The sequence below is a fragment of the Mytilus trossulus genome, chromosome 11, assembly GCF_036588685.1.
Source record: "Mytilus trossulus isolate FHL-02 chromosome 11, PNRI_Mtr1.1.1.hap1, whole genome shotgun sequence".
NCBI classification, from domain to species: Eukaryota; Metazoa; Mollusca; class Bivalvia; order Mytilida; family Mytilidae; genus Mytilus; species Mytilus trossulus.
In genome coordinates, this window is record NC_086383.1 from 21,014,672 (window position 1) to 21,040,898 (window position 26,227).

Genomic DNA, 26,227 nt, shown 5'->3' on the forward strand with positions numbered 1-26,227 from the left:
AAAATGCAAATTTTCCTCAATCCACTAAAATTCATACCCACGAAATTTTGGAAAATAAATGAATCCACAGAAATAAACTATATCAATGTTATTTTTACATTGCTTGTAAATATCATCAACAGTTGATATTTAAATTAACATGTTATTTATTGCCCGCTTATTTAACAGTTTATTCGTTTAAATAACTTACAACAGAGGTTATTTGCTGTAAATTCAGAAATTATTGCGTGAATTTATCATTGTGATTTTGTCAATTTATACAAAAATGTGATTAAAATTTTTGAAATATTGAAAAAAAAATCCTGTTTAATCCTTTACAAAATTTCATAATGGCTGCGTTTAAATTATTGCGATTACAACCCTGATCCATTTTTAGCAATGATAAAAACATCACAATGATTTCTGAATTTACAGTATATATTTATCAATTGTTCTTACAAGTGGTCTATTTCAGTTTAATTGTTTTGGAAGCTATTTGAAACAATAATTACTAGGAACTTTAATTTGACATAACTTTCTTAATTTACACCACGTTTTCAGGTCTTTATCAATCGAGATGAGACTGAATAGGTCATATCAAAATTATCTTATAATAGAATTGACCTCTTGTAAGAAAATAGGTCAACAGATGAATGATTTCTGTTGTAGTTTTTGGAGAAAATTTGATATATTTTTTTTTCACAAGAGAATAAAATTCCTATTAGTAGAAAGAAAGAATGAATTATGAGGTTAAGAGCAAAGAAATATTATTAGACAAAATTAAAACACCTGTAAAATAAAGAATTTGAGATTGGCAATTCAAATTTCAGACAATACAACAGATGCAAGTTTCATACCCGATAATAATCGAACTCAATGTGAATATGGTCTACACGATCAATGTGACTCAAATGAAGAATGTTTTATCCCTGATAACTCGCATAGTAGAACTGGAATCTGCATATGTATCGATGGCTTTGAACGTGGGGACAATTACACATGTGTTAATGTCTCGTTAGGTATAAAAAATTGGTTGCATATATTCATTTAGCCTTTCCTTTTGATTACAAATACTAATTTAGAATTTACCCTCATAGATGTAGCATCCTTTTGATTACAAATACATAACAATTCAATATTTACCCTCATAGATGTAGCATATTTCTTGTAGTTGTCCGTATATATATAAACTTTAGGCTATGCATAGATACCCTCCAAATCTGTCTCGATAGGTACAAAAAATTGATTCCATATATTTGATTAGCCTTTCCTTTTGATTACAAATACTTAACAATTCAATATTTACCCTCGTAGATGTAGCATAATTCTTGTAGTTGCCGGTATATATGTAAACTTTAGGCTATACATAGATACCCTCCAAATCTGGTGACTAGTCTGATGGTTTCTCTAATTTTTAGCTGATTAAATTTTTCCTGACTAGTTGATTATCTATTTACAATATCCCTATCAAGATATTAGAAGACACGCTATTATTTTCAACCAAGCGACTCTGCTCCAGAGAAAAGAGTAATAACAAAATATCAGACACTGATGAAAATTTTAAAAAATCGGAAAGTCCCTTATTAATTGTAAAAATGAAAAGCTCAAACACATCAAACGACCATATGATATATCCATTGAAGTTTAAAAGAACCGAAGGGGAAGTGTTTCAAGCAATAATAGGCAACCGCCTGTCCTTTTCAGTAAAAGTCTTTTCAAAAACAGGTTCTTCCATCAAATTTCTTGCGATATATAATATTACAGATCTTTCAACAATTTAATATTAAATATTTAATATTGTTACTCTCAGCAAGCCTCAATTCAGCTGTCTCGTTACAGAAATGTAGGTCACACAGGATGGCAATAGAGAATCTGTATATACTCATTTCAGATTATTTAAATTTATAGGACATTCTCTACTATTTGGTATTGAGGATTTCTTTGGTAGTTACCTGTAGTTGTTTTATATTTATGCAATTGCCTTGGTGCTGATCATGTTTCCAAGTTTTAATATTTTTTTAGCTGTTTCTTGCAAGAAAAGCAATTAATAAAGATTAAGTTTAATTCAAAGGTTTAAATATTTTACAACATTTTCAGGATCTTATATTTACAAATGTTTCAACTTTACAAAGAAAGATATGCCTTCAATATCAATATCTTTTCATTGTTATTCATAAAAAAAATGATTTTGACATCCGTATTATTTCCAGACCATGATAAAGAGCATTGTAACAAGTTATGCTCCTAATAGATTATATTTATGCCTTAGCATGTGCTTGGTGGTGGATTATTCTGATTTGACATGTCTTTTTATTCTCTAACATAATATTTCAGTATTATACTTATTGATGAATTTTATTTGTTTATGTTATACGTTGTTGTTTTGTTGACTTATTGTTACTTTATTATTTTAAGAAAGGAAGTAAATACATGAATTATGTCATTTGTATGTATCATGTTTAAAGGTAATTTTGACAATAAAATTGATAATTTAAAATACTTTTGCAATGAATTCTGCTTTATCATCATGCAATAGCTTTCAAAAACATTTGTTTTAACCATTAAAGATTTACATTTGTTTGTGTTTCAGGTGATTTAGATATCACAGCCTCCAAGAGGGTAGGTGGAATTAACCTAATTACTTAAGGGTAGATGTAGTATGATTGGAAATGAGACAACTCTCCACAAGAAACCAAAATGACACACAAATAAACAACTATAGGTCACTGTACGGCAATGAGCAAATAGAGTCGTTTTCATTTCATTTTCATTTTCATTGATGCATTACGTAAACAACAAGAGGCAAAATCAAACTGAATAAAAACAAGAAACAAGAAATTAATACATTTTTATTATTATCAACAGAATAAATTATTAGGATGAACATCAATTCTATATACACTTAAAGAAACAAACATTCATTCAATGCATGAAACTCAATTTAATTTCTTGATTTTACCTTATGGACAGTTACTGTCTGCTGCAAAAAAAGTCCCAATTAAAACTGACTTATAGGAGGGTCAAGACTGAATCCTTAGATTTTAAAGCTGAAAAGGGCATCCATCTTATAAGCAGGTCGACTTATACTAGAGTACCTATGAAAGCTTGTTGAAGGTTTTGGTTTTCTGTCCTCTCCAGCTTCCTCAACCTAAACTAATTGCCACAATATAGCTAAAATTGCTAATTGTGGCTTTAAATATCAACAATCAATTGATCAATCAGTGTATGTTATGATGGGAGAGCAATTTTAAATTTCAATCTAAATTTTTTGTATACTGGTACATGTATTAGTACTCAGTATTGAAATTTCTGATTCTGAAATAAACTTTCTTTATTCAGACTTTCTATGTAAAAGCTAGTTTTTATTCCTACGAAAGTTAATGGTGTTTAAGACTATAGCTATTTGTGGATTAGACGGTACAGCAATTTATTATTCTGATTATTTCTATTTTATGACAACTATTATTGTGATTCTGATTGCGATTATATTAACCCTGTTCCATTTTTTGCAATGATAAAAACATTGCAATAATTTCTGAATTTACAGTTACGTTTGTCCTTAAACATGTTAAATAAATTAATATTGAGATGGATTATTTATTTCAATTTCAGAATAAATCAGCAAACTCTCCAACAACTACTACCACTACTGCAGCGACCACTACTATAAAAGGTAATACTTGTTATGCATGTATGAGAGACATTTCAATTCTAGTATGTCTGTTTTCATGGTCTTCATTGGTTAGTTCCTCTCATGCTTATGGGAGATAAATGTTCAACAGTCTTTCTGGCTAAATGTGTGTCTGGGTTTTAGGTTATAACTTTGGTTTAAGGTCATTTATTTATGGCTAATTATTTGTCCGACCAGCTTGTTTTAGGTTATAACTTTGGTTTAAGGTCATTTATTTATGGCTAATTATTTGTCCGACCAGCTTGTTTTAGGTTATAACTTTGGTTTAAGGTCATTTATTTATGGCTAATTATTTGTCCGACCAGCTTGTTTTAGGTTATAACTTTGGTTTAAGGTCATTTATTTATGGCTAATTATTTGTCCGACCAGCTTGTTTTAGGTTATAACTTTGGTTTAAGGTCATTAATTTATGGCTAATTGTTTTTCCGGCCATCTTGTTTTAGGTTATAACTTTGGTTTAAGGTCATTTGTTTAATAGATATAGGAAGATGTGGTGTGAGTGCCAATGAGACAACTCTCCATCCAAATAACAATGTAAAAAGTAAACCATTATAGGTTAAAGTACGGCCTTCAACACGGAGCCTTGGCTTACACCGAACAACAAGCTATAAAGGGCCCCCAAAATTACTAGTGTAAAACCATTGAAACGGGAAAACCAACGGTCTAATCTATATAAACAAAAATAGAAACGAGAAACACGTATATATTACATAAACAAACGACAACTACTGTACATCAGATTCCTGACTTAGGACAGGTGCAAACATTTGCAGCGGGATTAAACGTTTTAATGGATCCAAAACTTCTTTTTTCTGAAACAATAGCTTAAGGTCATTTATTTATGGCTTATTGTTTGTCCGGCCATCTTGTTTTAGGTTATAACTTTGGTTTAAGGTCATTAATTTATGGCTAATTGTTTGTCCAGCCATCTTGTTTTAGGTTATAACTTTGGTTTAAGGTCATTTATTTATGGCTTATTGTTTGTCTGGCCATCTTGTTTTAGGTTATAACTTTGGTTTAAGGTCATTTATTTATGGCTTATTGTTTGTCTGGCCATCTTGTTTTAGGTTATAACTTTGGTTTAAGGTCATTTATTTATGGCTAATTGTTTGTCCAGCCATCTTGTTTTAGGTTATAACTTTGGTTTAAGGTCATTTATTTATGGCTAATTGTTTGTCCAGCCATCTTGTTTTAGGTTATAACTTTGGTTTAAGGTCATTTATTTATGGCTTATTGTTTGTCTGGCCATCTTGTTTTAGGTTATAACTTTGGTTTAAGGTCATTTATTTATGGCTTATTGTTTGTCTGGCCATCTTGTTTTAGGTTATAACTTTGGTTTAAGGTCATTTATTTATGGCTTATTGTTTGTCCGGCCATCTTGTTTTAGGTTATAACTTTGGTTTAAGGTCATTTATTTATGGCTTATTGTTTGTCTGGCCATCTTGTTTAAGGTTATAACTTTGGTTTAAGGTCATTTATTTACTGCTTATTGTTTGTCTGGCCATCTTGTTTTAGGTTATAACTTTGGTTGAAGGTCATTTATTTACCATGGATTTGTTGTTAAAACTTATATTACCTAATTACAAGTTTTTTTTTACATGAACCTAACTCCTTTTAGATTACATGCATACCTGCAATTTATTGATTTGAGCTACATTTCAAGGGATAATTGAACATGGAATAGTAAAAGTATGAGCCAGGTAAACTGTCATAGTGTTTTGTATACACACATTCTTGTTTAAGACTTAGCTTTAGTTCTTATACTTCACAAATCAGAGGAAGATATACTTTTTAAACTAATTATTATATTTAGAGTCTATATGGCCTTTAAACCAACAGCTATGGTGACCTATACATTTCATAATAAGTATTTTAATTGAGTAAAAACATATTAAGTTTTTTTATAAGAAGGTTCACATTTTGCAGCCAAATAAGTCTTCAAATGTATGGTAAAAGAACATTCACAATATTACACACAGAACATCCTTCAAATTTAAGATGCAAAGATTATTGTGTATGAAGTCAAATGTTAATTAAGTTTTTTTCTTTCAGTTACACCACTAACAGTATCTGCAGGGAAAGATAAAGTTATCCAGCTACCTATCAACGAAGTCACATTAAATGCTTATGTTATTAGTAAAGATGAGGAAGGTAAGGGGAGATAATATGTGCAGTACTATTAATTATTAAGAAAACAGTAAGGGAAACAATACCATTGGTCAATTGAAAACCATAAGATAGAATAAAACTGACAGTACAAGGCATAAAAACCAAAAATCAAATATAAATGAGATATGCAAGAAAACACTTCAAAAATTGAAAAATTAGACACAGTTATTCCGATGAGCAAGACATTAATTTGATGTAGTTTAAAGCATAACATTGTTTATACAACCATTTATACTATCCTGAAAAGTGACATGGACAAATAATTTTGTGTGTGACATTTTATAGAATTTGGTATTTGTATATCCTGATTATTAACATCATTTGGCTGCATATATAAGCACCAAACAACAACCTTTACTCAAAAATCTATGATAGAACTCACCAAGTCCTTACATCTTTGTAGAGAAGAAATTTGATTATGAGTGGTCCATCACATCCATGCCTGATGGAGCAGAAATTGGTACAATGGTTGGCAAAAACACAGACACACTCAAATTGTCAAAGGTAGGCTTTAATAATACTATGGATTCAATATTTTGTGTGAGCATTTACTTTTATGGATATCTGGTGAATAGATATAAGAAGATGTGGTATAAGTGCAAATGAGAAACTTTCCATCCAAGTCACAATTTGTAAAAGTAAACCATTATAGGTCAATATATGGCCTTCAACACAGAGTCTAGGCTCAGGACGAACAGCAAGCTATAAAAGGCCCCAAAAATTACATGTGTAAAACCATTCAAACGGGGAAATCAAAAATTTAAATGTTCAATAAAAAAATACAAATCTCATAAAGCTCTTGCGCAGAATTTATTAGAATTAATGATATCAAAGACAAACAGAAATTATTTTCCTCAAATATTTCGTGTGAAAAATAAATATGTATGGAAACTTATGGAATATAACACAGGATTTCTCAAACTAATATTTATGATGTCTAGTACTAGCAAAACATTTTAAATAAAAACTAGTAGAAGTTGGCAATTAAGAAATTGCTAGGCATAATTCAGTTCTAGAATTATCAAACAAACAAAAAATGAATTTGTTTTCCAAGACTGCAAAGAACTTAAGGTATTTTTGCAGGTCCTTTCAATTGAACCGTCTAATTTTGAGTGTAGATATTAATTTATGAAAGAAGAAACGTACTGGATGAAACTAAATTCATTTTTTTCAAAAATATCCAATATAATACATTGATGGAAAAGTGCAGTTATACATTTTATATAAAAGTATTTTATTCATATGAAATTTGATGCCATGAGAATAAAATAAGTACCAAAATGGTATTGTCAACTGTGGATTCATTTATTTTCGAATTCATGGGTATTAATTTTCGTGGATTCAGGAAAAATAGACTTCTCATGGATATTTGATTTCATGGTTAAGCAATAATTGCATACAAAGCCATATATAAAATGTGTTATTCGTTGAACATTTGAATTTGTGGTTCACCTGTACACACGAAATCCAGAAAAATTTGTGTCCAACGAATAATAATGAATCCACAGTAATACATAATGAGTTTGTAATGAAACAAATGTCTAACTTTTAAGCAGATGAATGCTATTAATTGTCAAGTTCTTTAAGATACAATACTTATTGTTTTATTACTTTTTTCAGTTAATAGAAGGGCTGTATACATTTACAATCCATGTCAGAGGACCCCACCAATCTGGAGAAGCTTTTGTTAATGTCACAGTATTAAAAGGTAATATTAGAAGCCATTAGTTGAAAAAACATTTCTGCATTGTACTTTTGAGTTTGGTGATGAAACTTAGCATAGTTATTTACAGCTTCTTGTTGGTGTGTTGGGAAAAGGAAGAAAACCTTTTAATTGAAGTCATGGTCAAAAATCTATTTCAACATAGCCTCATAGGCCTAGATGTGCCTATGTAAAAAAAAAAAATCTGCTTTAGAATTTTGAACTAAGAGCTAATCCAGAAAAAAATGTATGGAGGGGTTGGAAGGCAGTTTTTGTCAGCACCCGCCACCTAGACAATTGTAATTGAGAATTATAGTGCATTTGTGTGAAAAGTTGCTCTGATACCCATCATCCATGTATTATTAATACAATGTGCCTTCCAACCCCCCCATACATTTTTTCTGGAATAGCCTTAAGTAAAGTTAGATGACTAATCTTGGCATTTATAGAAGTTTCTTTGACTTTTTATGCATGTAATATGAGTAATACTATCAAATTTGATTAATAAGTGATCTCATTTTGGTTTTAAATTTTTTTTTATTTGTTTTAGCTGCCAGACAAAATACACCCCCTGTAGCCGTCATCAAACCAATGAACCAAGAGGTTAAGCTCCCTAACTCCGCCATACTGGATGGTTCAGGTATGTCACTGTAACCTAGTTTATTATTTTGGTCACTGCAATCTTATTGTGTATTTAGATAGCTTTTAACATATGTAGCTGTGATCAAACCAATATACAAAGATGCTAGATAGATATAAGTAGATGTGTTATGAGTGCCAATGAGACAACTTTCCATCCAAGTCACAATTTGCAAAAGTAACCCATTATAGGTCACAGTACGACCTTGAAAACTTAGCCTTGGCTCTCATCAAACAGCTAGCTATTAAAGGCCTAAAAAATGACAAATATAAAACCATTCAAATCATTCCAACCAACTGTCTAATCTGTATAAAAATGAGAAACAAGAAATTCTAATGAACCAAATCAACAACTGACAACCACAGAACATCAGGTTCAAAACTGGTGCGAACAAATGTACCGGGTATAAACGTTTTAATAGTTAACCTGAAACAATAGTGTTACATCACAACACAGAAAGAAACTATGAAATATTGATTGAAATGGGCTCAACTTAATCAGAAGACATATTAACAAAAAACAAGTGAACATACTCTGAACAAACTAATTTGATCTTTGACTTAATACAGAATTACTTGATTAAATCTAAATTGTTCAATTTTCCAATACATTCACACTTGAGGGACCATGTAGGTCACTGTTACCTTGTATATTATGTAGATCACTTCTTATTAGTTCTGGTGCCAAATTAAAAACTACAAATGAAGCAATCATCAAACCTATAACTTCTGAATTTACCAAGGATTGTCCTGGATTCTGCAATATTTATATTGGAATTTCAGAAAATGAAATCTTACCTCTAATTACTGTATACACTTGTAGAACGTTTGTGATGTTTTAAATGAATAGACACACGAAAAATGAAACAACACTGTTTAAATTTATATGCCCACCTACGATATATGCCCCACCAAGTAAGTAGAGAGGCATTATGTTTTCTGGTCTGTGCGTCCATCCATCCTTCCATCCGTCCGTTCATTCGTTCATTCAGGTTTAATTTTTAGTCAAGGTAGTTTTTGAAGAAGTTGAAGTCCAATCAACTTCAAACTTAGTACACATGTTCCCTATGATATGGTCTTTCTAATATAATTGCCAAATTAGATTTTTGACCCCAATTTCATGGTCCACTGAACATAGAAAATGATAATGTGAGTGGGGCATCCATGTAATATGGACACATTCTTATTATGGCGTTATTTGTATGCAGCATTTACTGATATGCAATAAAAGATGCACACATAAATTTCTGAATATGCAGTAATTGATAATAGGAAAAGAATTTGTATATCTTCTATTTCAGATAGTAAAGATGATGATAAAATTGTGAAGTATCACTGGGAGGAGAAAAGTGGTCCATTACAAGGTCAACAGTTACAAGATGATACAGCCATGTTGACCTTGAAAGATCTGGCTCCAGGAGTTTACATGTTTGAGTAAGTTAGCATGTCAACATGAAAAACATGTGTTATAATCATGAAAAGTATTTGTATTGAAAATTCAAAGATCACAGCATTGGCACAGCTATTTATTCATAGTCACAATATTGTTGCATCTTAAAAATTAACAAAACAAAAAGTTGAAAGTACTTACACATTACAACAAGCTATGAATGAATTTAACTGAAACTTATGTAAAGGTTAGATATTGGTAAACTTTTACTGTGCATATTACTATAATTTGTTTATTCAACATTGGCTTGATATAAAGGGGGAGTTTGAGATCTCACAAAACGTGTTCGTAAATACCACCACATTTATAGGCTTGTTTAATGTTTGATTTGATTTCAGATTAACAGTTACAGATTCAGACGGGGCCTCCAACTCTACAGTAGCAAATATTACAGTGATCAAAGGTAACTAAAAAATCAATATAGGAGATGGTGGTTATAAATCAATATAACAGCATCCAAACAAACTAACAATCTTTCTGCCACTTATTTTGTATCAGCCTCCGTGGTCTCATGTCTCAGGTTAACAATGAATTCAAATATTAACGAAGTACAGAGTTTCTTTAGGCGTGTATACAGGCTTTAGCAAACATTGAAATAAGATGTCCACAAAAAATATAACTTTTTCTCAATCCATGAAAAATAATATCCACTAAAATAAATGTTTTAACAGTAATGCAAACAATATTTTGATGTTTAGATTAATTACGTTTGACTTGTTCTTACAGAGACGGATTACCCACCTAAAGCTAATGCAGGATCTGATGTAATTATCCATCTACCACAGAACTCAGTCATACTCAATGGTAACCTGAGTACCGATGATAAAGGCATAGCTGAGTATGAATGGATCAAGGCTGCTGATGACAAACTGACCGCTGATATGACAGTAAGTTGTACTCGTATAACTTTTTAATTGTATATACTCTGGATTCATTTATTTTAGTGGGTACCAATTTTCAGGGATTGAGGAAAACTTGCATATTTGTGGATATTTCAATTCCTGGTTTTGGCAAAGTTCATATACATTCCATTAGAAAATTTATGTTTCTTTGAACATTCATTTATACCCAAGAAATCCGCAAAAACTGGTATCCAACAAATAGAAATGAACCACAGTATATTAGAGATTGCAAAGAGTACTCACAATCAAATACTTAAGTACACTTTTTGGGAGACTTCAAGTGCTTGAGTGAAAATTCCAATTATTGTCAAAACTCAGTCCTAATATATGGTATAATATGATATTGGGTTCATAAAGCAAGCCAAAATCTAGCTTTTACAACAACAAAAAACTCAAAATATTTGTTAGTCTTATTCTTGAATTGTTTTACATTGTCTTATCGGGGCCTTTTATAGCTGACTATATGCGGTATGGGCTTTGCTCATTGTTGAAGGCCGTACGGTGACCTATAATTGTTAATGTTTGTGTCATTTTGGTCTTTTGTGGATAGTTGTCTCATTGGCAATCATACCACATCTTCTTTTTATATTACATATTGTGAACTTTTCCCAAAGGAGACAATCAGGTTTGATAGTGGCCTTTTTTTATCTTATTAATCAATGTAATGCTTTAAGACATGTTAATTAATGGTAAGAAAATGAAAAGCATTTAGACGGATTTTTGTTGAATTGACCTACAAGACCTCTAGGTTTAAAGTCTAAATTACTTGAGAAATTGAATTTTGCGGGTGAAAAATTTATTTGCTGATTTTAAATTTCAGGGTGTGCGAACAGAGTTTCTTCATTTATCTAACTTACAAGAAGGTGACTATACCTTTACATTGAAAGTAACAGATGCAGCCAAGCAGACGTCATCAGCAGAAGTACATGTGTTTGTCAAACCAGGTAAGTTGATTATATGAATTTAAAAAAAAAACATTAAAAAGTAAAAGAAGCTAGAAAGGAGATGGTTCACGAAAGCTTAAAATTGTCCCTAAATTTTAAAGATTTTTTTTAAATTGGGTAAAAAAATTACAAATCTCTCAAAGAAATACTTGTGCTAATACTATTTAGACAAAAATATTTTTTCTGGCACTTTCCTTTACAATTGATGAATCTATGACCCCTAAAATAAACATTATTTGTAATATACATGCACTGTCAATTTTGGTACTTTTTTCAATAATTTTAATTGTTTTTGGCATTATTGACCTTGATCATTGATAAATTCTATATTAAAATTGAAATATTTTGGTTACAACACATTTTGGATTGTAGGTGGCAGCCGAGGTGTTTTCTTAAGCTTTTAGGTCTGAAAATTGCACAAAATCATCATATTTTGATAAAATGGGCTTACTTTTGAGAAATTATGTACTTTTGTGAAAAGAACTGATATATTTAGCATTTTTGAAATAGACCCAAGTGAACCTTGTCCTTTGCTTGAAAATTAGTATACTAGCATTTATAGAAATAAGAAGTTGTGGTATGAATGCCAATGTGACAAATCTATACCAGAGACCAAAGGATTTAGAAGGTAACAACCATAGGTCATTATAGGGCTTTCAACAATGAGCAAAACTCAATTTAGATAGTTAGCTATAATATAAATAATTATAAAGAGAAAACTGATTGTCTTATATATGTACAAAACCATAAACACTGTTTATCTCCCTTGGTTTTGATATTATTTCAGATGTGAATCATCCACCTAAAGCCGATGCTGGTGGTACTAAGACTATTTATCTCCCCTTGGATGGTATTGTCCTAGATGCTTCCAACAGCACAGATGACAAAGGAATCACTCAGTATAATTGGGAACAAATCCCGTAAGTATTTTGTTTTTGATCTTACTAAGTTGCAGCATAAACTCCAATCTTTATTAACTGGGATTGTGTCCTTACAAAAGTTCTCTTAAGGCACTCTGACTTTCCTCCAACAACCAAAAGCTGACTGCCAGTAATGCTGAACGTTGCATTTAAGGTGGTACCCAACACTTTCACTAAAATTAATTTGGCTCGTTTAATTTTCATAAAATTTTGTTAAAATATTAACTTTGTCCCTTTGACAAAAATATAAAAATTTCAAAAATTTTTAACCAATCGTTTTGTCAGAAAATTACACTGGTTTTATAGCAGTTTGACAAACACCAATTTTTATTATTGAGAAGCTTAATATTTCTTTTACAACACAACCTAATTAAAATGTTTAGCTGACTTTACAGAGTTATCTCCCTGTAGTGTTAGGTACCACCTTAACAATCAGTCAATCATACAAGTTCTGTCTTACCCCTTTCACTGATGTTGGGTCTCATTTTCAGCTGTCTGAAGTGTGAGTCCATGTACCGGATTCTTTGGCTAAAGGATTATGGGACCAAGGACTGTCAAATGGGTCATAATGGTTTGGTTGTTAATTATGAAGGTCTTTGATCCAGCGTTGATGGAAGAGCTTGTAACAAATTTTACTTCAAGAAAAAAAAAATCAAACAAAAATTGAAATGCTTTGATTATTATATGTCAGTATTGTTCTTATTATGTATAATTTGCAGTGGAGTGGGAGGAAGTAAATTAGATATAACAGATCCAAAAGCAGCTGTTACCAAGGCAACAGGGGAAGTAAAAGTTGGAAAATATATATTTGTATTGTCTGTCAAAGACGTTGAAGGAACTAGTTCTGTCATCAATCATATAGTTAATGTGATGGAACGTAAGTAAAAAAAATAATTTTAGTTAATTCAAAAACTTACTTTCATGTCCAATTTTTTGTTATCCAAATTTTGGATGAAAAATGTCACTTGATAATCTTTGCTTGCTCTTATCCATATGATTTTACAATAATATTACAGTCAAACCTTTAATAGGAACCATCGAGGTAAGTTGTTTAAAACAAGTGCTTGTTGGAATTTCAAAATAATAAAACAACTCTAATATTTTAAACTACTTTAATAGTAAAGTCATACCTTTATCAAGGACCACTCAATTTCAGTTTCAAAATAATAAATCTATTATGAATATTTTTGAAATAACAGCAAAGCACCAAGACAATCTGATAATTTGAGTTCACAGGAATAAAATACATAGAAGCATCACAAATGATATTTTCTGCAATTAACTTTGAAACCTGGTTCATAAAAGGTAACTTCGGTAAAAATGGCTGCCCCTGTTTACTTCTTGTACTGGTTTACACTTCAAATTATTTTTCTTATTGTAGATCCTAACTCTAAACCAGTGGCCAATGCAGGACAGGACCAGATCTTAATGTTACCCATTGATATTGTCAAACTTGACGGGTCTAAATCATCTGATGATAAAGGAATTGTCAAGTACAGTTGGACCAGGGACCCAACAAGTCTGGCAGCTGGGGTAAGTAGAACATGTGGCAAATTCTTCACAGGAAATCATGCCAAACATTCAAAACAGTTTGATATAAATCTCAAAAATTAAATAACAATAACTTTATTGCATAAGATTTTCTTAGATAGACATTTCTGTGGAACTACAGTTGAATTGTATAAATATTTTAAATGAAAAGATGTTCATTTAGAGAAACCTTTTCTGTGGAACTAAAGTTGAATTTTATAATTGTTTTAAATGAAAAGATTTTCATTCAGAGAAACCATTTCTGTGGAACTACAGTTGAATTTTATAAATTTTTTAAATGAAAAAACTTTCATTCAGAGAAACCTATCACAAGTCCTGAAGTTCTGTTGTAGTTCTACTAAATAGAAATAATTTCTGTATCCATTTAAAAAATTTTTTTTTACTTGTCATAATATCATAACAAGTTAAAATATATTACACTGCCATATTTTTTATGCCCGCTGAGAGATCCTTTTGTCAGTTGAAACTTGAGTGATACATGAACTATTTCCTACTTTCATTTTGTATTTTGTATTTTATCTATTTCAGGATCCTTTGAATGGTTCAGACCACAAGGCTGTATTACAGTTAGTTAATATGGTATCAGGACGTTACACGTTCAAGTTGACAGTTTTAGATGCTGAGGGTCTGTCCTCAAGTGACTCTGCATCTGTTCTCATCAGAGATAGTAAGTACAGACTGTTATAAACTGTGGATTCATTAATTGTTGTGCATTGATTACAAACTGACAATGCCTTGCCAAACTTTTCTATAAAATGAACAAAAGCCAAACAGAGAAATGGCTGTTTTAGATCTGACAAATCATTTTGTATATGTTATAGTAGTCATAGGTGACCTTTCTGCATGTAAGTGTAGAGATTGTATTAATATATTCATTTATTGATAAAATCAATATGCCTATAATTGTTAACATCCACTTCATTTAAACCTTGTCTTATGTGCAATCATACCACATCTCGTTATTTTTATAGTGATTTTCATGGCTTGAATACATTTATTATTGTTGCAATTATAGACCTCTACCATTGAGTTCTTTTTGTTTTCTATGATAAAAACAGCAAATGCTTAAAGTGGTTCTATTCATCACATTTATGTTTTTGTTTGAACAGATCCTCATCAAGAAGATATGATAGAACTAGATATAGATACAGACATCAGACAGTTTACAGAAAAGGATAAAGTAAGTACTGTGGATTCCATTCATTAATTTTCAATGAAAATGGGTAAATTTCCATAGATTATTGGACTGGAAACATAGAGCGCATATGTCGACAAGAAAGATCTTTTAAAATAATGTTTGTGAAGACATTTTACATGTCTTATTTGAATCTTAACCCTTTCCTCCATTGAAATTTTTTTTTTGCATACTTGATTTGCATAGGATTTTTTTGATAAAATGCTGAACTTATGATTTGAAGTATTAAAGCATTGTGAAAAACAACTATTTCATCAAATAAATTTAAGTCAGATATTCCTATGATATTCCTTTTCATATTGGATACAAACTTTATTAAGTCAACTGCAGACACTTTGTAGTCGAAGTGTTTCAACTGAGGTACTACACAGGCGTCAAAAGGCGTCATTATGGAGTAAAGGGGGTGGCGTCAAAAGGCGTCATTATGGAGGAAAGGGTTAAGCTTGTCGACGCCTGCGCTCTATTTTTCCTGGTCCATCATTTGGTTGAAATCTAGCTGATTTTGTCAAATTTCACCAAAATCCCTTATTTTGACCTTTTTTGGATGTAAAAATCAACGTGTTAGAATTAAACTTTGACAAAAACAGTTCTGTTTAACTTTCTAACATGTCTTTAAGGCAACTTAAAACATTTATTGTCTTATAACTATGAACTTTATAATTGGGGCCAAATATCGCCCTTACCGAACTTACTCCTTTACCAATTTCTTATAGTGTATATCCTTTGTTTATCTTTGTGACGAAACAAAACTTTAAAACTTTAAAAGATAAGAGTTCACAATTTTAAGTAATTAATCAATCAAATACTTTTTATAAGGGTAATCGCACTTGGTTATTTTTAATTTTGAATCTGACTATGATTAAATCTTCCAACTATTACTTTAGGTATTTTATGTTCTTCAAAGATAAATAAGATACTCTTCGTACATTCTATTAATATAAATTAGTCATTAGAATATTTTCATTGCAGGAAAATCTACAAAGTCAGTTATTGTTGATGTTACCAAAAAAATCTGACAGTGTTAAAACAGAGGTTGTTCTGGATCACTTAGAGGAGGAAACATCTAGTTCATTGTAAGTTCTCCCAACTCTACTGTATTCTAACTTTCTTGTGATAAGATCTTGAGTGTTTAAAATTAAAAAGGGTAGTTTTAGATCATTTAGATAAGGAGACATGTAGTGCATTGCATGTTCTTCAAGTTTCACTGTATCAAAATCTCATATCCTTCTTGTAATAAAATCTCATATCCTTCTTGTAATAAAATCTCATATCCTTCTTGTAATAAAATCTCATATCCTTCTTGTAATAAAATCTCATATCCTTCTTGTAATAAAATCTCATATCCTTCTTGTAATAAAATCTATGACAGTGTCAAAGTGTCAAAGGGGGTTCCAAATCAGAGGGGGTGATATCTATATACATTTTGTCGTGTTTCATTTCAAAACAACACATTTTTTCCTTTGTGATCTTATTTGCTCAGTATTTTATTGTTGATAATTTTATTCCTGTGATAACAATTTGTTATAATGTTATTGATATGAAATCATCATAGATAAAAATATTTAAAACATAAGAGATATTCAACATTGAGGTTTTGAGTTCCTAACCTGCGAGTGGCAAGTGCTGTGGACTAAAAATATAAACTGACTAGGATTGTTTTTCTTGTAGAATGAAGGTGATCTCCCAGGGAAATCCAGCTTCTTCCACTTTCAAAAAAAATACTACCATGATATAGCTAAGTGTACTTTAATTGGCATTAAACTCCAAAAATCAATCAATTATTTATGTTTCAGGATGAAGGTATATTTCCATGTAGAGGATCAATACAGAGAAGCTGTAGAAATTAGAAATGGTATGGAGACTAAAAAGTTATTGAGTGAGAAACTGAGATCTGCTGGCAATCAAATACTCAGCTATCAAGTTATAAATATAGATACAATAAGTAAGTATAGTAATTGTCTAAATTTATGTGAGTTACCAAGGTTAAATGTAACAAATACAGGGGGATGAACAAATTATCAACATTAGGAATACTAAAAGGCTGTGCAAAAATTGTCAAATTCAATCAAATTATTCACTTTATTTAATATTTTGTAAATTTTTGGTTTTCGTTTCTATACTTAATTTCACGATGCTGATGGACAGAGCCTCAACAGTCAGTCGTTAAGTAAGTTAAGAAAAGTTTATAAAGGCAAACTGTAAATTCATTTTTTTTTCGTGAATTGAAGAAAACATGCCTTCTTTTCACGGATTTTGTAAAGTCTGCATACTTTCCTTTAGAAAATTTGTAATTCATTGAATATTTAGATTTGTAGTTCCCCTAGAATAAGTCTCCAACAGTTATTAATGAATCCACAGTATGTAGATATCTATTCAAATCATTCTCATTGATATCTTTTTATTTTTTATTTCAGTTTGTCAAAACAATTGCTCAGGTCATGGCCACTGTGGTAAAAAGAATAGAAACTGTATCTGTGATGCTTTCTGGATGGAAAATTTCTTTAAAACATTAATTTTACATGATGAAAGCAATTGTGGTATGTATCCTCCTCCTTACTGTGGAGCACCTTCTTATCTCACAATAACACCAGACCTGCCAACTATCCCGATTTTTACCCCTCAACCCGAATCCCGATATCGGGATAGTAAAATTAGTCAAAATCCCGATTTTCAACAAATATACCCGAAAAAATTCTTGTTTACCGATTTTGAAGTTTTTCTGATCAATTTTAAAAAATCAATCATTTTACCTGGGGACAATTTATGACAAGTTAATGACCCTACGCTAATCAACAGTCACAACAGGTGTCATAATTAGTGGTTGTATGTAATCAGATTACCTAATGGGTTGTAACAGTCCTCAAAATTAATTTGTATACACAAATTTGGTCAAACAGCCTTTCAATTTTAATCAATTTATCATAAAAGCACAATTTGCAACATTTGCCGTAGTTCCACAGCAAAATCATAATTAATTGAAAGATGAGGACTGTAATGAACTGTAAAGAAAACATCGTTTATCTTGAAATCTGTTTAATTTTTGAAACCAGACATCGTGTGTCTGTTGATTTAAAATCGACGCCATTTTGTATACACTTCTAATGTGTTACTGTATAAGCCTCCGCCGGTAAGATCACCTCTGAATACAAAGAAAGATAACTCAAATTTTATCCATTTTCTCATTGATACTGATAAGACCATGAGTAAGACTAAATCAAAATCTGTCTTCATCCTTCTTACTTTAGGACATGTAGTTTTAGGTGTTTTGAGTCAAGGTTCATAGATGAGAAGGTCTTTGGAGGGGGGAAAGTGGGGTCTCTACTTTGAATCCTTTATTTTTAATGCCATTTTCTCTATTCTTCAGTTATTTTGTATTTTTTTTAATTTAATAGTCCAAGAATCATGCAAATAAAAGAAATCAAGGCCTACAAGCTCATCATTAGTATACCAAAAGAAAAAAGATGAGAACTTAGACTATTTTAGGAGTAAAAAACAATGCTCATAGAATAGTCACTAAAATTGTAACCCTTAAAAATCTTGTCGCTCGCTAAATCCCCCATGGAGATTTTCAAAAGTTGGCAGGTCTGTAACACATTTGTATCTTTTTTCTTTAGAACACCTGTCAATCTAGGCAAAACATAATTCTGAGCTTTGCCATAATTTCTCCTGAATATGAACCGTTCTCTATTTCAGAAAGGTATTTTGTTATTGAATTGTCAAAGCTTTGGATATTCTGATTGCCAAGACATTATTATACCCCACGCAACGAGTTGCGAAGGGTATAATGTTTTTGACCCCTCCGTCCGTCAGTCCGTCTGTCAGTCCTGTTTCTTGTCATCGCAACTACTCTCAAACCACACAACAGAATTTTACGAAACCTTTTCAGATAATAAGGACATACTATGTAGTTGTGCATATCGACGGGAAATTGCAATTCAATTTTTTTTCTAGGAGTTACACCCCTTTGAACTTATTTGCTTCAATGTACTTCTGCAACAGTTTGTCATATCAACTCCTCTGAAACCACACAACAGAATTTCATGAAATTTTGTAGATAATAAGGACATACTATTTAGATGTGCATATTGGCAGGAAATTAATTTTTCTTATAGAATTTTTTTTTCTTACACTTATTTAATTTCTCCATGACAATGTGGGGACGTGGGGTATGTGAGCGTACTCACTAAGGTTCTTTATTTACAAGAGCAATTAAGTTGGGGACAGATGTTATATTACTGATTTTTTTTTTTTAGCTGAACTTTTTATTTTGATGAAGAAAAAAATGATAAGATGCATTACGAAATTTGTCAATGAGACAACTAAACAACAGAGTCCTAATGATACATATGGCCTTGCACAATAAACAATTCCGATATTTTACAGTCTGCTTCAAAAAGTTAAACCATAACAAAATATTTGCTGTGTGACAAACCAATAAAACAAGGAAAAAATATGACAGCCAGTACATAACAATAAGTTTTCTGATTATTGTTTCATTTTGAATTTATTAATTTACCTTGTAGTGCACTCAGTGCTTTGATATTCATTTGTCAAGTTAATATAAATTCTTATCATTTCAGATTGGAGTATATTATATTTTATTATCGTTACATTCCTAATAGTAGTAGCCATCACAGCAATAGTGTGGGGTTTTATTTGTTGGTGTAAAAATAGAAGGTAACTCTATAAATAGAAATGGTATAATTTTGACAATTACAATTTAAAATCTGTTTGTTTAACATAGAAGGCAAATCTATAAATACCTTCATATAAATATAGCCAGTGAAACCAACCCCTGCATAAATGGGTAACTTGTGTTAACTGAAGTCTTCTAATGCCTGACAGTCTTAACAGTTTTAAATTGCCTGCCCCCTATATTTAAGTAGATTTACTTTGTAAATTGTTATTTTGTATGCCCAACTTAGGGGCATTATGTTTTTAGGTCTGCATCTGTCTGTTTGTCCCGCTTCAGATCAAAGTTTTTTGTCAAGAAAGTTTTTGATGAAGTTGAAGTCCAATCAACTTGAAACTTAGTACACATGTTCCTTGTGATATGATCTTTCTAATTTTAATGTCGAATTAGAGTTTTGACCCCAATTTCATGGTTCACTGAGCATAGAAAATGATAGTGGGATAAGACAACCATATACTATGGACACATTGTCCTTTCTTGTCTGAAATGAGTAAAACATATTTTCCATTGATTCCCTTTTTGTCTTGCCTGGATTATTGAATTTTACAAAGATGGACAGAAGCTTCTAATTCAAGAGCAAAATTTTAAATATTCAAATACCGGTATTTTTTTATTTATTTTTGTAAATGGAGTTTGTTCAAGTCAATATTACATTATTCATGATATTATATATTTTATTAGATGCAGATTTAGATGGCGGACGAAAAAAAGACACAGATATTCTCTGTTAAAGGACAGTGAATATAAAGATGAAATAAAACTTCTTCCAAAAGGTAAATATAAACATGCTTATATATTCTCAAATCAGATTGATACTGTAAATTGAGAATTTTGCTTGCATTTATTTTAAACAATGTTAATTATGGACACAAATGCTAGATTTATAATTTCAAACTTAGAAAACGATGTATACAAGTAATGCTTTCAAAATTAATTATAAACTTATTTTCTCTAATAACCTATTTCTCTGCCTTGCATCTATTAATTTTCACGGTTTTGTTATTTTCTAAAATATTTATATAAGAGAAAACTCAAGTGTAATATATTCAGGAAAATTTATTTTCGATTTACTTTTCTACTGGAGAAAGTTGCAAAAATAAATTGTTCAGTTACTATTTATGCGACACCTATTACATCAAATTTCTGCAATGAAATAAACATTCGAAAATTTCTGAATTTATAGTATATTAACGCATACAATTATGATCCATATTATTAATTTCTGTCCCATACTGAATATTTTTTTCCCGGTAAACACTTGTCGTTTAAATATCATGAATATTGTCTCTATTGATTATGAAAAGGAAACAGTATTTAATAAAAAATTTGTATCATGGTGATGATATTGCAAATTCATCAAATGGAATTAAAAAACAAAATTCCTTGACAGTAACATAAGTACAACATGAAGGAAAGAATATCTACACATAACAGAGGCACTTTAAGCAGACTTAAAAGCATTGATGATTTGTCAAATTTTCACAAGCTATTTGTTACTCTTGTTATATATATTTTTTTACATTCAAAGTATTTCAAATGACCCATTTAGACTCCTTGGAGCCTCTAGTTTTTATAGTCAGGATTCTTCTAATATCATACACTTGAATAACTACCATTTACATGCACAGATCAGAAGATGGAGATTAGTTTAATGCATGCATGATTCATCTCAACTTCAGCTTTTACGTGCACTTATTACTGATCACTGTATTCATTTATTACTGATCACTGTATTCATTTATTACTGATCACTGTATTCATTTATTACTGATCACTGTATTCATTTATTACTGATCACTGTATTCATTTATTACTGATCACTGTATTCATTTATTACTGATCACTGTATTCACTTATTACTGATCACTGTATTCATTTATTTTCATGGGTAACAATTTTTAAAGAATAAAAAGACATTGAATTTTTGTGGATATATGATTTCATGGTTTTACAGGCTTATAAAAACTTTGAACTTTGCTGAATATGTAAATTCTTGGAACACCTGTACCCATGTAATGAATTAACAATACAATAAAATCACTGCAAAATATTTTTGAGTTGAAATATTTTTTTAGAAGTGAGAAGTTAAAGTGTAAGTAGTAGCATCCATAGAAATGTTTTTTTTAGGAATCCAAAGCCTTTGATTGGCTGTATCTATTAGTCTGAATTAAATGGCTGTTGCAATTTACTAAAACATCACCAATATGTATAAAAAAAAAAGCATGTTCACATACTTCATCGTCTCTCAGTTCACTTCCCCACTATACCAGAAGGACTATAAGTAATTTCATTGTTTGAACCCAAAATAAGTATAACACCATATCATTAGTTAAATATCCATTGTGTAGGATGTTGATTGCCAATCAGAAAGTTTTGATGTACAATTTTGAAAATATTATATATTCTGAAAATATGGATTGAAGTTATAAGATAATGTTTTCTTTTTAGCATGATGTGTTAAAGCTAAATAAAAATATAAAAGTCGTTTCTGGTTGTTCTGACAAACCCTTTTTTCATTTTAGATTTAAATTTGTTTAATGCCCAACGTAGAAATATTAATATTGTTATTTTGAAGTAGTTGCTGACCTTCACCTTTATGATTGGCAATCTTTCATCATACATGTATAAAATTCTTGTTGGAAATATTATTTATGACAAAGTTGTTGGCTGTTTTTTTGTGTGTTTTACTTCATTTATTGGATTAACAGCATTACTTCATTCATTTCCTTGAAATACAGCATTTTGAACAATCTGATTAAATACAGGTCCTTCCTACAAGCTTTGCTTATAAGTTTTATTTTGTTCTTGTAATGATATATCAGCCAATGAAATTTCAGCCTTCAAATTTTTGAAATTGTGTAGCAATTCAACAAAATCAAAGGATCCCTAAAGATCTTTAAAAAAGAAAGTAAAATTGGGCATTATCAGATTTTTTTAAGCAAAGCTTGTAAATATGATCTATAATATAATCAGATTGAAGTTTGAAACACCCTTTTCCTTCATGCTACTATTAAACAAAATCTTGGATCTAACTTGTATTCTCAGATCTGCAGTGACATCACAACATGTAACTGACCAATCAATGATTAGCATTTTTGTTATGTAAACAATGTTGAGAGGTGATGCGGATAAGATTCCTCTAGATTTTCCATAGTCTTATTGCAAATTAATTTAATTGATATATATCGTAACCAGTCGGATATAGTAATTTTACTTTTTTAATACTGTTAAAGACACTATATAATATCTATACCTTATGCTTTACTTACTAAAAACTAATATTTTGTTTAGAAGATCAGATTGAAAATTAAGCAATTTATAATTGGTAAGTCATCTTGCTATGAGCATCAAAAATGTTATTTGTTATGTTGAATTATGTTGAAATTGATATTTAAAAATGTTGAATTTGCCAGTTTGCATGAACATTATTAACACATATAAGCATTTGTAATACTGTAAGTTCAGAAATTGTGATGCTTTTTATTTTAGCAATAAATGAGACTATCAGAATCATTATTGTATAAACTTGCATTCATAATTCTTTCATAAATGTTAGCACAATTGTTTAACTAGATTTCACAATTTTGCTAGAAAACAAGGATTTTCAATTATAAATGATAAATAAAAGCCTTAATTTCTAAATTTATAGTATTTTCATCCATTGATAGTGGAACACTACTCTATGATTTCATGCTGAAATCTATGTACTCCTGTTTGAAATTTAAAAAATACGGCCACCCATCTAAAATGAAAAATGTCTATGTAAACTAAAACTTGAGTTACTTTTAAAAGTTTGTCATATATATTTCTTATTTCATCCAAGCGCATGAAACTGCTATGTATATCATTCACAACTTTCTTAGCATCTTAATTATCTAATGTTTTTGTGCATCTCCAAATTAATTTTTTAGCCCTCATGTTTTTTTATAGACATAAATTTTGCCATTTCTATGAAAAAGAGTAGGCATTTGTATTCAGAAATCCTCATTCATTATGACTTAATTTCATTTTAACTTTTACGGAATTTATCATACCTAATGACATTGTACATCTATTTTTAATTTTGGATATGAATAATTTTGAGGACACAGAACACATACAAAACATGTTCAGATAATATCTGCTGTAATATTTGTCTAAATAACCCATACATGGCTCTTTACCCCAAAAATATACAGATTTCTCAAAATCTTACACTTCATTGATTTCGACCATGATGTTAAAAGTTCTGATTGTACAATAAATACTGTACAAACAGAAAAGGCTGACAAACAATGTCAGAATCTTCTGAAAATTGAAACTGGTGGATTCATCCTTGATTAAATAAAAATGGTTTGACCTAATTTTAAATAGCTGTCACAAATTTTCAGAGCCTTTTGAAAATTGAAACTTATTTATTCATCCATGCTTAGAGAAAATTGGTTGGACCTTATTTCAAATAGCTGACATGAATTTCAGAACCTTTTTAAAAATAAAATTGATAATTGAAATAACAATTACCAAAGGGGAGTAACTCTGATACATGCTGCATACATAACTATGGAACACAATACATGATATCCATGTTGAGAGAAAAATGGTTGGACCTCATTACAATGCTTTAATAACTAAAGGGGAGTAACTCTGATACATGCTGCATATATGACTATGGAACACAATACATGACATCCATGTTGAGAGAAAAATGGTTGTAGTCCAGTCAATCTAGCCTAAATTTGACCCGTACCTAAAAGTAATTGCAACAGAAGATTTTTAAGTTTTAATCTTAAGGATTATACCCCAAATATACTTAGAAAAAGTCCCATAAATTTTAACTTGAGGAAGACAAAAAATCATGATTTATAATTCCCATGAAGATTTGCATTGAAAAGGGAGATAACTCTGCAAAAAGGCATCTCATTAAAATCTATTTATATTTTCAGGTAAACCACAGAACAGCAGTGTAATGATATCAGAATCAGATTTCTCAAGTGAAGAAGAAACATTATTTGTCAATCACAAGAAAAATGGCTTTGTCAAGAAACCTCCAAATGGCATATCTAAACAGCATTTGAAAAATAAGCTTAAAGCTTAAAATTAGAGAGTTGAGTAAGGGGAGATAATTTGTTAATGTTATAATTATCTCCCTTTAAGAAATCTTTACTGTTTGTAAATTTTCAACAAGGGTGATGGTATATCATTCAAATGTTTTCAAAATGTTGCTGATCTAGTATTGGGTATAAGTTGAAAAAGTTCACATCTCACACTTCTGTATTTTAATTGATTTCACTTATGTATCATTGACACATCATAATGAACTTTGTCAGGAAATTTATACATGATGCAAACAAAATTTTCATGAAATCCTAGACTTTGTTTAACCAAGATTGTAATCATTTCTGATTCATACAAGGCCTTCACAATTTCTCTTTCAAATTTCCACTACCAATACAATTTTGTAAATTGAAAATGAAACTATATAAGTTTTTAATATAATATTATGACATATTAATCCATATCTGTTTGATTCAGATCCTATCTATTAAAGATGTTCATTTTAACAGACAAAACATAATGAATATTGAAAATAATCTGATTGTGTGCAATTATATCTTTATGATAAATTAACCATGATAATACAAAATGTTGTTTTTGTCAAAAGTACATATATAACTATGTTGTTTAATATTGTTCACAAAATGTCATCAATAATATATGCAATATTTTTCTATCAGAGGTCTTATTTTGATATTTTCATTTAGCATCTGAAAACATTCTCATTTTAATATTCCTAAACATTTTCATACCCTGAATGATTTCAAATCTGTTGAATTCTGCGACTTTTTCTAATAATAAAAAATCAGTCGCTTTAATCAACAGCCTTGAAATAGTCATTACACATTGTATAAATGAGTGGTCATATTGTTTTAATCATTGGGAGTTTTGTCATTTAAATATTATTCTCCCTTACAAAATACATAACTGAATTTACAGAGTACACCGGTACAACGATTTGTTCAAATCCAGTAAAAGCAGGGCTCTTGGTCATAAAACTTTACTCAGTACTGCGAGTACAAAATTAGTACTTGAAACACAAAATCCAGTAATTTGATTGGTTGATTCTTGAGTCTCGAAAGTTTTATGACCGCAAGGCCAGACTTTCAGGCATAAAACTTTGCTCAATGCTCAGAGCACAAAAATCATGCTCTAAACATGAAATCCAGCAATTTGGTTGCTTGTTTTTAGAGTCTTGAGTACAAAAATCATGTTCGAAAGTTTAAGGACAGTGAGGACGATCTTAATTGACTAGGATTACCAGTTTTGCTGCAAAATATGTGGTTAACTTGGGGCGCACTGGCTTTCTCCACTAATAAAAACAGACAGCCATTATATACCCATTAGTGCTGAAAGTG

At 30.5% G+C, this 26,227-nt stretch overlaps 1 protein-coding gene across 6 annotated transcripts in view; it reads left to right on the forward strand.

Annotated features, from left to right (window-relative positions):
- Positions 1-25,399, forward strand: part of LOC134690853 (dyslexia-associated protein KIAA0319-like protein) — a 51,460-nt gene extending 26,061 nt beyond the window's left edge. For 3 of the 6 annotated variants that reach the window (XM_063550968.1, XM_063550972.1, XM_063550973.1), the window contains 21 exons: positions 2,570-2,598; positions 3,592-3,652; positions 5,723-5,821; positions 6,243-6,343; positions 7,460-7,547; positions 8,092-8,181; positions 9,482-9,614; positions 9,969-10,033; positions 10,357-10,517; positions 11,353-11,476; positions 12,264-12,396; positions 13,116-13,273; positions 13,778-13,929; positions 14,476-14,614; positions 15,057-15,127; positions 16,112-16,215; positions 16,936-17,084; positions 17,557-17,679; positions 19,723-19,819; positions 20,517-20,608; positions 24,758-25,399. In XM_063550968.1, coding sequence (XP_063407038.1) covers positions 2,570-2,598; positions 3,592-3,652; positions 5,723-5,821; positions 6,243-6,343; positions 7,460-7,547; positions 8,092-8,181; positions 9,482-9,614; positions 9,969-10,033; positions 10,357-10,517; positions 11,353-11,476; positions 12,264-12,396; positions 13,116-13,273; positions 13,778-13,929; positions 14,476-14,614; positions 15,057-15,127; positions 16,112-16,215; positions 16,936-17,084; positions 17,557-17,679; positions 19,723-19,819; positions 20,517-20,608; positions 24,758-24,909 — 2,321 coding nt within the window. In that variant the 3' untranslated portion in view covers positions 24,910-25,399. Of the gene's footprint in view, positions 1-809; positions 999-2,569; positions 2,599-3,591; positions 3,653-5,722; positions 5,822-6,242; positions 6,344-7,459; positions 7,548-8,091; positions 8,182-9,481; positions 9,615-9,968; positions 10,034-10,356; positions 10,518-11,352; positions 11,477-12,263; positions 12,397-13,115; positions 13,274-13,777; positions 13,930-14,475; positions 14,615-15,056; positions 15,128-16,111; positions 16,216-16,935; positions 17,085-17,556; positions 17,680-19,722; positions 19,820-20,516; positions 20,609-21,910; positions 21,928-23,126; positions 23,161-24,757 lie in introns of all 6 variants that reach the window. The other 3 variants (XM_063550969.1, XM_063550970.1, XM_063550971.1) reach the window with 3 other exon arrangements.
- The last annotated feature ends 828 nt before the right edge of the window (positions 25,400-26,227 follow it).